The sequence below is a fragment of the Phytophthora infestans genome, genomic scaffold, assembly GCF_000142945.1.
Source record: "Phytophthora infestans T30-4 supercont1.5 genomic scaffold, whole genome shotgun sequence".
In the NCBI taxonomy this organism is placed as follows: domain Eukaryota; phylum Oomycota; class Peronosporomycetes; order Peronosporales; family Peronosporaceae; genus Phytophthora; species Phytophthora infestans.
This window is the reverse complement of record NW_003303754.1, coordinates 4,357,640-4,369,530: the sequence shown is the minus strand read 5'-3', so window position 1 is coordinate 4,369,530 and position 11,891 is coordinate 4,357,640. Positions and strand designations below refer to the sequence as shown.

The window sequence follows — 11,891 nt, the reverse complement described above, 5'->3', positions numbered from 1 at the left end:
GTGATGATCCGTCACTTCCAGATTCACCGCCCGACTTCTCGGAGTTCTCAGCATCACCTGCAGTCTCATCGGTAGGTCTCTTCGGCTTACGGGCACGAATCTTGCGTTTGTTCCGTGTCTGAGGGATCAATGTGCCGTTCTTCCAATGTTTATGCCAGATCTCGAAGCACGATGCTGGAACACCGTTCACGGAGTGCTTCACTTTGTTGCAAAGGAAGACTCGAGCTTTGCTAGAGCATTTTTAGAAGACGTTTTCAGTCTGCATTCACCGCAAAAGAAGGTAGTTTCACCCCCACGAAACTCTCCATCGGCTTTGAGCACTGAGCACACCTTACAGGCGCGCTGACGGCGTTTCCGAGCTTGTGTGGCGCTCCCTTTACGCCACTCGTCGGTCTGAACAGGCACATGTCTGGCGACTTCTCGAGCTTTTGTCCGTGTCGCCTGGAGCCCTCGGTGGCGTAGCAGCTGCTGCCAGTCTTCAGGTTGAAGCTGGCACAACTCCAGGTGAAGCTGTTTGAGATATTGCACGTGTGATAGCTTTCGTTCACCATCTCTAACCCGCCGGCAATTGAAGACAATAAATGCATTGATAATTACCAGATCAATAAGGCCTAGGAACAACGACTTGTAATACTTCCTGTAGCGTCTTGCGTTCGACGCTCGTCGGCCATTCTTCTGCTTTGCTGGTAGGATGGCCTCGCACAAGCCTTGCTTGTTCATCATAATCGTTCCAACGATGTAGAAAGACATCGTAAGCAGTTGCATTGCAAGCACCACGGAGGTGTAAAACCGATCTGTTACAACCAGTCGAAAGTCGGAGGGTCCAGTGGGGGCCAAATACATGCTGGAGATTTCCCACCACTGCAGCAGGGCCGGATTTCTCGTCAGGTGGAATGCTGTCGTCTTGCATTTGGCGTTTACCACAGTAAACCTCGAAACTGTATCAGACACGGTAAGGAAAGCGTTAGCATGTAGCAGACACGTTAAGACAACTTTTGAGCCAAAAAAAAAAACGCGTTCGAAGGCGCGTCACAAACGTACTGGATGCAATAAACCGTCTCAGAACAGCACAGCATGAAGAGCTTAGTCCCCCATTTGTGAGGCTTATCGTTCATGTACACCCTCATGCGATTGAAAGCCGATCTTGACGGAAGCATCGCTTCATCAAACGCCATGACCGGTGGCGGTATAAAGCTGCGCTGGAAAGTATATTGCAGTACGATGATTACTGGCCGCAGCTTCCACGCGCGGTCCGTCGCTGCCTCAGGAGCATCATTGCGACTGAAATGCATGTTGCGGGAAAGATGAGCAAACCGATCTCGCTTGATATAATGGCCGAAGCACCCACGCGGAATTGCGCCTTCATCGGTAGTCTTCCAGTGGTGGTCAAATTTCTCCTTGTTCGGCGCAATTGTTCTGGCAATGAGTAGTCCAATAAAAATACAAAACTCTCTTCCAGATATGTCAGGTGTTGCCAATAAATTCTCCTAGATTTGTTCTTGCGATTTCACTTCAAAATTGTTGTCCTTCCGGTGGCGGGCTTGTTGCTTTGCACGCTGTGCGCCAGCACGCTTATCCAAATTGTGAAGGAAATAGTCGTCACTAGCTCCGGCAATGTCTTCCCAAAGATGGGAAGGTGCAAACAAGAAGAATGACCCCAACGCGGTCGAAGCAGCGAAAAGGGCTTCTTCAGTAGGCCCGTGATCCCCGCTGTAAATATTGGGATAGTCCTCCGTAAGCCATGCATCAGTCCGAGCCTCGTACGGCTCGTCCATGTAGGGAAAAGGCAATTGGGTATCAGGTCCATTCCATCCATTGAGCTTCATGTCTTTTAGAACATCCTTGTGTACACTACCGCGCGCAAGTGCTCCAACTCCGCCAACTGATTCAAGTAGAGATGGCTCGAAAAGTAAGTCAGGAGCAGCAGCAGAATCCTCCACGACGGCGTCGGCTTCTTCGAAGCCTAAGTTCTCATCATCATCGTAAATGGACATATTCTCATTGTCACCATCGGAATCCAGTGCTGCAAAATCGGCTGGATTATCTCCAGGCGCGAAAATGTTTGGGTCATCTACATCCACATACACTATAAGAATCCATAACGTGTACCCTTAACGTGTATACACACCATAAGCTTACCCATCATCGTTCTGATTCCATGTGCAAGGCTGACGCTTGGTTGCACTTCTTCAGGTGGTATGGCGGCCGGTTGCCCTTCTTCACCTGGCATCGTGCTTTATCCGTCGCTATCAGGCTCAGAGCAGGCATACTCTGAGCCAGATGTAGCAGCAGCATCGAATTCAGCATGTAAATTACAATTGAGATACTCGTCTGCACCTATAAGGGAGTGGTGTGCTAGCGTTAGCAGTAGTTCACAGGTACGGGCAAGATATTCGACAGCTTACCGTTTTCATCACCAGCTGAATTGCCCAAATCACTCTCTGCCAGGTGTGGAGACGTAGCCTGAATGTTCGGACAAACAGTCTTCGTCGTGTCTGGATCTGGACTGACAGTTCGGTCAGCAACTATATACACGATAGCGTTAGAATCATAACACGTACATACACAATAAAATCAAACGCACCATCTTGTCTATCAGGCACATCGGTTTCAGGCTGTCCACTTTCCGGAGTAGGTTGAGTCGCTGCTGCCTTTGCTTGTTGCTTCGCCGCGGTAGCTTTCTATATCTCCTCTAGCAAAGCACACGTATTAGAGTCCACACAAAGACCTTGAAAGGCGATACTACTTACCCAAGGCGATACGGTCCAAATATGCCATCAACGCAGCCTCTCCAACGAAAAAGTCCACGCCACGTACGTCCTTCTTCGTCTTCCCCGGCATAAGGTACGTGTAGTCGTTTGACAGGCCCGTAGGGGCCTTTGATTTCCATCCTTCCTTCAGAAGCTCTCGCCATCGGCCTCTGAACCCGGACATCTGAGCGGCAGCGGCGAAAATTCTCGAATGACCGAGATATGGGTGGCGCAGAATTCCACCTGCAATCCTCTATGCTGCTTTGTGTGACACCCATCAAAGCTGTGTCTTCTAATTTTCTAGAAAAACCAAGTTCAAGGCACACGCATAGCTATGTACTGCTGTGCGGGAAGATGGAAAATATGCCTACCCCTTCTTGACTGACAATTTGTATGGTCCTATACAAACTTTACGTATAAAAGCTTAACGTGTCTCAGACACGTTAAGCTTTTTGCTGAATCGTGTCTCATACAGGCTCTCGGGTTTGGGGGGTTAATGGGCAATCCAGGTTAAAAAGAGACTCGAAGGCTTGTGGAGCAGCTTCAACCGGGACAGGTCCTGCTGTAGAAATCACTCCACTCGTTTTTGAAGTCGCATTAGACGACGTAGCAACCTTGCCTGATGGAACGGTGCTGTCCAACTCCTCATCTTCGTCATCCGAGCCGAACATGAGCCGGAAATTCTCTGCCTCACGTAAAGCCTCTTCGGCAGCGTGTATATCTACTGGATCGTCGACGCAGATGGCTTGGCCCCACCCTGAGGTGGATACGAAGGTGCGTCAGAAGGTTCGGAGACATCGTCGTGAGCCCCAGAGCTAACAGCTTTACCTGAAGACTCGGTGGCGGTACCTTGAGCCGGCGGGACCCCACTCGAACCAACGTCGACCATTTCCACGTCACTCTGGTCACCACTGAGATTGACAACAGCGAGAGTCGGCTGACGCGGAGGTGGAGAACGCGGTGCAGTAGATGATGACGCTGGCTTGCGAGGTGGCCACAATCAGCGAGGAGACAATGGCACAGACCGCGACCGATCCTTCGAGTGACGTCGAGGCGACTTGCCAGGAGAGCGAAGGCGAGTCTTCTGGCGTTTCTTCTGAGCGGCCTGCTTCCACACCTTCGGACTAAATAGCGAGCGACGTGAAGTTTTGGGAGTTGAAGGCTCGGTAGGTGGTGCATCACCGAGACCAGCGGCTGCCATAAACGTAATGGCCTTGGCGGTCGGGATGGGAGCCTTATCTTCGTCGGAGTCGTCCGACTCGTAGTCCGACACTTTGCCACCTGGTCGAAATCGTTTGAGAAGCTTCCCATGATCCACTTGGTGAGCAGCTTGCGCTAAGGCTGCATGAAGAGCCTGGGAGTCGGGCGAAAGACCCAGCAGCAGGCTGTAAACGCTGCAAAGTATCCAACATATCTTGGTCCAAGTCCAGAGCATCCAGATCCAGCTCACCTGCGGTGGGACCTGTCACAAGAGAGTGCGAACGAACGTTTGCTGCTGAACCCACGGTAGAAAGAACTCTCTGTGGAACGTACCATCAACAGCCAGACACAGGACTTCTGGATCCATCCTGGCCAAACTTACGTGTGCGCGGAGAGTACGGTTGACTTGGAGAAGGTGAGTGCTCCGAGTCTGCTGGTTCTCGAGGACCTTGGGCGTGTCATTATCGATGTACTTCCCTTTGGAGAGCTTGACCAAGAGAATATGAAGCTGGCGAGTTTGCCCAGTGTTTGCGCCAATTGAAGACTTGTACACCTCGCGTTCTCTAGCCAACTTCTTGTTCAGGGTGGTAATGAACGCGTCCCGCGCTTGGATTTCGCAGTGCAGGCGCTTCAGCTCTTCTGAGTGCTGTTCCATGGAAGGCTGTACACTCGAAAGCATGGCATCGTTCTTGGTATTGGACTCGCGAATAATCTTGATGTCCATACAAAGAGCTTCGACTTCAGCGTTAGCAGCCTTCAGGAACGCCTCCGCGTTCTCCCGAGCCATGATTTCGGGTGCCACCGAGCGTACGGCGGCAGCAGTTTCGGTCTGTGCAGCTCATAACTGACGCTCCAGAAGAGCGACTCGGTCAGGCATGTCCATTAGCGCATCAGGAAGAGGCTGTACGGCAGCGAGAACATCGTTGAAGCCCATCGCAGTCTCGAGACGACGTTGTGTGCAGACATTGTCATGAAGAGGAGGCGCAACGTTGAGCTGCACCTGATGACGAGCCATCGCGGCCAAGTAAGGAATAATTGACGTCACCTTGTGATCGACTGACGCCTCCGTACTCTCAGCCAGTATGGCGCGCAACGAATCCTCGGTGAGTAGTGGAGGACCACCAGCAGGCGCAAGCGGATCAGTAGGTGCCATCTCCGTTAATTCAGCGACAACAGGAAGTGCTGCAGGAGCTACAGCAGGAGGTGAAGGGTCCAGAACAGGAAGTGCTGGAGTTCCATCTGGAGAAGCTGCCGTCGAAGTAGGTGGGGCACACGGAGGGTCGTTCGATACCTCGGTGCTGCCCACCTGTGAAACAAGACGAGGGTTACATGGTGATGAGCAAGGTACCGATGATTCACAGGAAAGATGCGCTGACTTACCTCCAGCTGCTCACGTTCACGTCGTCGGCGGGGTTGGAGACACTGGAACGCTTAAGTCACGGCTCTATTGAGACGCTCGGACATCTTATGGCTTGATGGTGAATCGGAGAATGAAGAATGTCACAACGGGCACCAGTACCGTGGCTTCCATTGCGACAGGGGCAGTTGTGGTGTAGTGATTTCGCCAGAGTTGCGGATAATCGCCCGTCAACAAAGATGCGACACCGTCGAAGAGGTTCCAGCGACGAACCCTCGGTCACGTGATGTACGGTGACTCATAGGTGCAAGAGACTCGACGGTGTCACTACCAAACACTCAACGGATATTGGATACGGTCCAGATGTCACTCAATCCAGGCTGTCCTTAATTATAATGGGCTGGCCGGATTCGCATTCAACGGCCAAGAACTGACTATCTATGGTATGAACCCTTGGTGGCGGTTGGATGAATTCGTGAAATACTCCGCGACTCTTTAAAGGCACGTTCACCATCTGGGACAGGGCGCGAGCTGTTAAAGATGCTCATGCGACGGTGCAAATGACGCTTGGTGTGCAAGAAGATCCATAACGGATCATAGCTCACTTCATATTTGTAAACATAATTAGGACTTCTTATTCGGAATAGGCCCGAAAGGGCAAACATGATTACAGAACAGAATTTCCACTCAAGCGCACAGAGCGACGTCCGGCTTCAAGGTAAGCGTCAGGTCAAGCTTGTTTGAATGTGTTATGCCTGTCGGTGAACTCGAAGCTCTGTAGCGAGGGTTCATCCGGAAAGGCCAAGAGACTGTGAGTTTTGGCCGATTACTATCGGGAGGTTTTACGTGACGGCTTATTGTTGCCTATTTGCACGACTGGGAGTGCTTGTACTGCATCCCTTTTATTCTTCCAACCGAGTGTTGAACACTCGGTGCCCTCGTAAAATGTTTACCCGTGCTTGATACCCTTCCGCTGTTGGGACCACGAGGATTCATAACACCTATTAGCTTTGCTCGTGCTAGTAGCGTGTTCTTATTTTTACTGGTTGGCCTATATAAGTAGTTTACAAGGTCCAGTCTGTCTCGGTGCAAGGGAAGAACTGGGGTCTTCAGGTCCGCCCGAACGATCGTTTGCTATCCTAGCAGACGAATTGTTGTGGGAGCTTCCTAACTATATTTGTAGCTAGAGCTCATGTGGGATTTCCAGCACCACACGGGCGTGCTGCGGACTGGAACGGACGGGCTACAGCGGTGAGCTCGCGTCTCAAGAATAGCAGGAACGGCTGCTCGGCGACTGGCTTGCCATCGATTGCCGTGTTGGGGCCGGTTTGGCCTGAGCAATTAGTCGGGGACGTCAAGAAGATTACATCGACGAGCGTCTTGAAGATTGCTGCGAGATTACAGGCACCTGTACAAGGGTCTGGATGGTATCAAAAAAGCAAGCAATGCCATGTGATTTCCACTACCAGACGGAGCCTTCGTCCGCTTCCAACCGCAGCGCTCGCGCTCGTGGCGATAGACAATATACTACGTAGTACAAGAAGCTGCCTTTTTAGGCTTAAGGCGTGTGCTTCCGCCCGAGTACCACCGTAGAACTTGCCATATCCCTCCACACACATTGTTTGCCTTACACTAAATCCACATTGGTATAGACTGTTTTTTGGTATTTCATTTTTTTTAAATTACAGTCTCTTTTGTTTTACACTGCTGCCAGCTAGGACTGGCAAAGGTGTATTAATAGTTGTGGTGTTCTGCATTCAAAATGGGTGGTGCTTCCAGTCTTACGGTGACGAGATCACAGTTTTGGTGTTTCTGTACGATAATTGGAATACATGTTAGCAATACGCCCTACTTTGGTTTGTACGAATTTGTCGCAAAAACACTTTGGTCGTACTGTATAACCTTATTTTAGGTTTTTTTTATAAAACCTCATTTGGTGCACCAATCAATTCAGAATGTTTGGAAGGCATGTCTGTGGAAGCCCTGGAGTCGAGTTAGAAATAACAAGCCTTTTTATTAGCCTCTTAAGTAAATACAGGCACGGTAGATTCCTTTCTCCCTTTGGCAGCCACACTGTGCAGCGCGCTATGTTGGCCATCAACGCGCATGTGACAAGGTAATCCCGTTCGTGTGCACTGCACAATGCAGTACAATGTACTGTGCCATACTGAACATTGTTCGAGTCGCACTTTGCACATCCAGTAAGGATGTTCATGATTACTGCCACGACGGCCACCTGCCAGCCAACGAAAGGAGAAGCTTTCACTCGAGAACCAGTTTCTCGGTGTGATTACTCTGGTGGTGGCGCCAGTCAAAGGACATGCATCGTTCCAAAGGTGGCTACTTTCGTGAGTCAAGTCCTAAGGAGCCATTCCACAATTTGCGTCGCATCACGGGTACCTTCATTCACATTTTACAACCTTCTACGAAGAATGCAGCTGGCCCAATTCATCCTCGCGATCATATTTGTTTTGCTGTCGAGCAGAGGCGACTTTGCCAATGCTGCTAATTGCGGCGCCACGTCGACAACCAACAATCTTCGTACTGCGGAACCCATCCAGATCGTCAGTCTAGCGGTATCTCCCGACGTCGATGCTTCAGAAGAAGAGCGAGGAGCCCAAAACGCTGGAGCTGCCGCGCGTGTCGTTGGAGGAGCCTCGGTTCCGCTCAACGGTCCTCCAGCAACAGTCGGTGACGAGATGGTGACTGTCACGACCTTTAATGGAAATGGCGTCCTCCAGCGCGTGGGCAAGTGGTGGAGTCGCACATTCGGCAGAATCCGACAGTGAAAAGTCTTCAGCTCGAGTTATTTATCCAGAGAACAAAACATATTAATAGACATGCATTTATAGCAAACATCTATCTAAAATCCAACGCATGCAAGCTTCACAGATATTTTAAAACAAAAAAGAGGGTGGTCACCACCGTGGTGGCTATTAGTGCTATCGGTGGCAACAGTGCAGGCTAAAAAATGCTAGGATTGTGTCCTTGCTCAAGACGTAATGGCAAGTGCTCGGCAACCCCATAGTATGTTCACCAGAACTACAGTTTTTTGAGTGCGTTGTTATTACCGATTTTTTTTCTGTTTTCCTGAATAAAAAAATTGCGAACTGCGAGCTCAGATGCTGTCAAGGCTTAAGTCGAAGAGAAGTAGCAGCAGTAGCAAGTAGTACATTTGTAGAAGAACATTATACATGTATGGGCAAGAAAGTTGCTATGCTGCCACATGGACGCATGTGTGCAAATGTACGAAAGTTTTCCAACTGGGCTGAATATCAGTAGTCCCGTCCCTGCATCCAGCGTTTGGACGGCTTCGGGAGAGTTCACTTCTTCCCTTCCGTTGGCGACTATGGCAGCAGCAGCGCCGACGCATGCGCCCAAATGGAACATCAAGCAGCTCAAGCAAATGGCGGCAGGTGGAGGCGCTGGCATCGTGGCCAAGACAGTCGTGGCCCCATTCGAGCGAGTCAAGATCGTGTGCCAGACGGGCGAGAGTGTGGGAATGTTGCAGACGACACGCAGCATCTTCGTGAGCGAGGGCGTGCTGGGCTTCTGGCGTGGCAACATGGCGGCCTGTGTGCGTGTGGTGCCTCATAAAGCGGTTCTCTTCGCTTTTTCGGACTTTTACAAGGATCTGTTCCGGTCCATGGACCCGTCGGGACAACTGCCGGCATGGGGGCCATTCGTGTCCGGATCCTTGTCGGGCTTCACGGCGTCTATCATAACGTACCCGTTGGACCTCATCCGTACGCGGGTGTCGGGGCAAATTGGGGAGAATCTGGTCTACAGTGGCATCGCCCATACATTCACGAGGACATTGAGAGAGGAAGGATATCGTGCTCTGTTCCGCGGCATCGGCCCCACACTCTTTGGGGCGCTGCCCTACGAAGGGATTAAGTTTGGGAGTTATGACATTCTCACAAGTCATTTACCTGGAGATATCGACCCCAAGGCAGACTTTGCGGGTAAAATCCTGTGTGGAGGAGGAGCTGGAGTGCTCGCCACGATCTTCACCTACCCGAACGACACCGTGAGACGAAGACTGCAGATGCAGGGGGCAGGAGGAGCAGCCAGACAATACAAGAACGCATGGGACTGCTACGTCAAGTTGGCGAGGAACGAGGGCTGGACAGTGTACTACAGAGGTCTGACACCCACTCTGGTGCGAGCTATGCCCAACATGGGTGTACAATTCGCCACCTACGACTTCCTCAAGAGCCTCATCGATTGAGGGATTTTAGAAATGCATGTGATAAAAGTTACGTGTCTTAAACTTACGCAGTCTCACTCCTATCGTCGTCGTCGGCAGCGATCATTGCACTTGCGAGCTCTTGCTCATCGTCGGTCAATACGCCTTTGAGCGTGGAGAAATCTTTCTGGAAAACCGTCTTTACGACAGCTTCGAGTGCTGCTCGACGGTGAGTTTCTCGCTTGGCATTCGTACTGAACCGCTCCATGAGGCTGGGACGCGTTGCTGCAGCTGCCAGGAGTTTCTCCTTGTTTCGCGCAATCGCCTCTTTGAACTGTTGCCGTTGTTCGCGTGCTTTCTCCTTGGCGACAACGTCCAGATCTTTTAACTCCACAAAGCTCCCAGCGTAATTATCTCGTCGGACAGTCTCCGATCGCTTGACTTGGGCACGCACTCGACGTGCTGCTTCTTCGCGTCTTCGTTCTCGAGCATCTGCTTCTCGTTCTTCCCGTTGTCTCTCTTTCTCTTGCTTAGCAGCTTCCGCCATCAGCTTCTGCACTCGCAATGTCTCGGATTTCGTCGGCTTCCGTTGACTCCCAGCTGCGGCTCCTCGTGAAGCACGCGTCCGTGCTAACAGCTTCTCTTGAGCTCGTCTAGCGTGTCGTTGAATGGCTTCTTCCTTCTCTTTTTGGCGCTGTTTACGCGCTTCTTTCTTCTCTTGCAGCTCAGCGAGTTTTGCCGCTCGTGACGAGAAAAACTCTGCACTTTTCTTTGACGAAGCTCCAGGGTCCTCGTTCACTTCCTCCTCGTCTTGGCTGCGTCTCGCAAGCTCTTTCCGTTTTTTCAGCGCAGTTTCCCACTTGGAATGCAGCTGGTCGAAGTTTGGCACAGGCTTTGGTCGGTGTCGCTGCCGTCTGGCCTTTTCCTGAGCTGCAGCTCGTAGTTTCTTCTTCATCTTCACAGTCAAACGTTCGTCTTCCTCCGCACTCCGGGTGTCTTCAAAAGAATTTCTGCTGGCTACTGCCATTCTTGGCGGCAGCTCAGCAGACTGCATCATTTCTTCGGCTCGTTGTCGAATTCTCTCCTTGCGCTTCTGCTCAGCCTCGTCAGCCTCGTTGGCTGACAAGTAAGTGGTTACCGGCACTCCACGAGCTTTTACGCGTTTCTGACGAGCCTTGACTTCCTGTTCGAGCACTTTATGATGCTGAGATTTACGCTGTTGAGCTTGTGCTTCGCGTTCCAAAAGATTCAGAGGGGGTGCAGCCCGATGAGCTCGTTCAAGCCTTTCAGCTGCCTCCTTTGCGAGTTGTTCAGCTTCAGCGTGAGCACGAGCTTTGTCTTCAAAGAAAGCACACGAGCGTCGTAGTTCCAGACTGCCTTGAGCACTTCGGTGAGTTCTCGTGGCTGAAGGACTGCGGGATCGACTCTGACTGAGGCGCTGCACGTGAGATGACATGGCAGTGCTTGATCGTGATCTCGACAAAGAGCGAGACCTGGACGATGCAGACATGTCCAACTTGCTCCGAGAGCGAGAGCGTCGATCGAGATTCTCCGGTTCGCGTGAGTTCCATTCTGCAAACAACAGCGAAGGTTAGCTCATCGCTGCAAAGATAGAGGTAGAACGTTGGTACGTTGTCTTGCCTTGCGGTTCCGAACTCGGTCCGGGTGGTAGCGATTCGTCACCAGTCCATGCTGGCCAACCAGAGCTGCGCTTGAACGGTGACGTCTACACAAACAAGTGAAACGTTTAGCTCTTGTCATCATCATTCAGACTGATAGCGTGGTCTCATACCGCAGGTGAAGCAACTGGGATGAAGTACGGTGGAGGTGACTTGGTTACATCGTCCCATTCGCTCGGTTCTAGATCCCCTTCGTCTTCTTCAGAGTCGCCCTTCTCGCAGAAATCTCCGTTGCTGCTTGAGTAGATCTCGCGGTTGTTCTCTTCATCCGATTCTTCACTAAGAGCGATATCCGGTCGTGTCATGTGCTTTTGCGTTTCAGCACTACGCATAGATTTCCCCTCGCTCCGAGATAATTGACGCTGTTGCTCTCGTAGCTTCTGCTCTAGACGGCAGGCTTTACGCTCTGCCTCGTCCTTCTCGCGCTGCAGTCTCTCAAGAGCTTCAAATTCCATACGTTGGGACTCCTTGAGCTTGCGTAGTTCATGCAAAACCTGGTCTTGAAAGGACTGAGGGACGGCGTCGGCAGCATAGTTGTCTCCTCTCACAGGCAGACTCTCGTCTCCTTCAGCAGAAGTTTCTTCAAACGAGAAGCGCCCGCCACTGCCTCGAGAATCCTGTAATCGTGCTGACTTGTCAAGTACATGTGGAGATTCACTGTGGATAGGTACAACTACAGCTTCTTGTCGTCTCGAAGAGCTCTTAGACCGACTATT

At 51.2% G+C, this 11,891-nt stretch overlaps 2 protein-coding genes across 2 annotated transcripts; one reads left to right on the top strand and one right to left on the bottom strand.

Annotated features, from left to right (window-relative positions):
* Positions 1-8,656: 8,656 nt before the first annotated feature.
* Positions 8,657-9,538, top strand: PITG_04468 (Mitochondrial Carrier (MC) Family; the record flags this gene model as incomplete). The annotated part of the gene is made up of 1 exon (XM_002906033.1): positions 8,657-9,538. The coding sequence occupies one exon, from the start codon at positions 8,657-8,659 to the stop codon at positions 9,536-9,538; it is 882 nt and encodes a 293-aa protein (XP_002906079.1).
* A 43-nt stretch (positions 9,539-9,581) lies between these two features.
* PITG_04467 (uncharacterized protein) lies at positions 9,582-10,451 on the bottom strand (the record flags this gene model as incomplete). The annotated part of the gene is made up of 1 exon (XM_002906032.1): positions 9,582-10,451. One exon carries the CDS (start codon positions 10,449-10,451, stop codon positions 9,582-9,584), a length of 870 nt encoding a protein of 289 aa, XP_002906078.1.
* Positions 10,452-11,891: the final 1,440 nt, after the last annotated feature.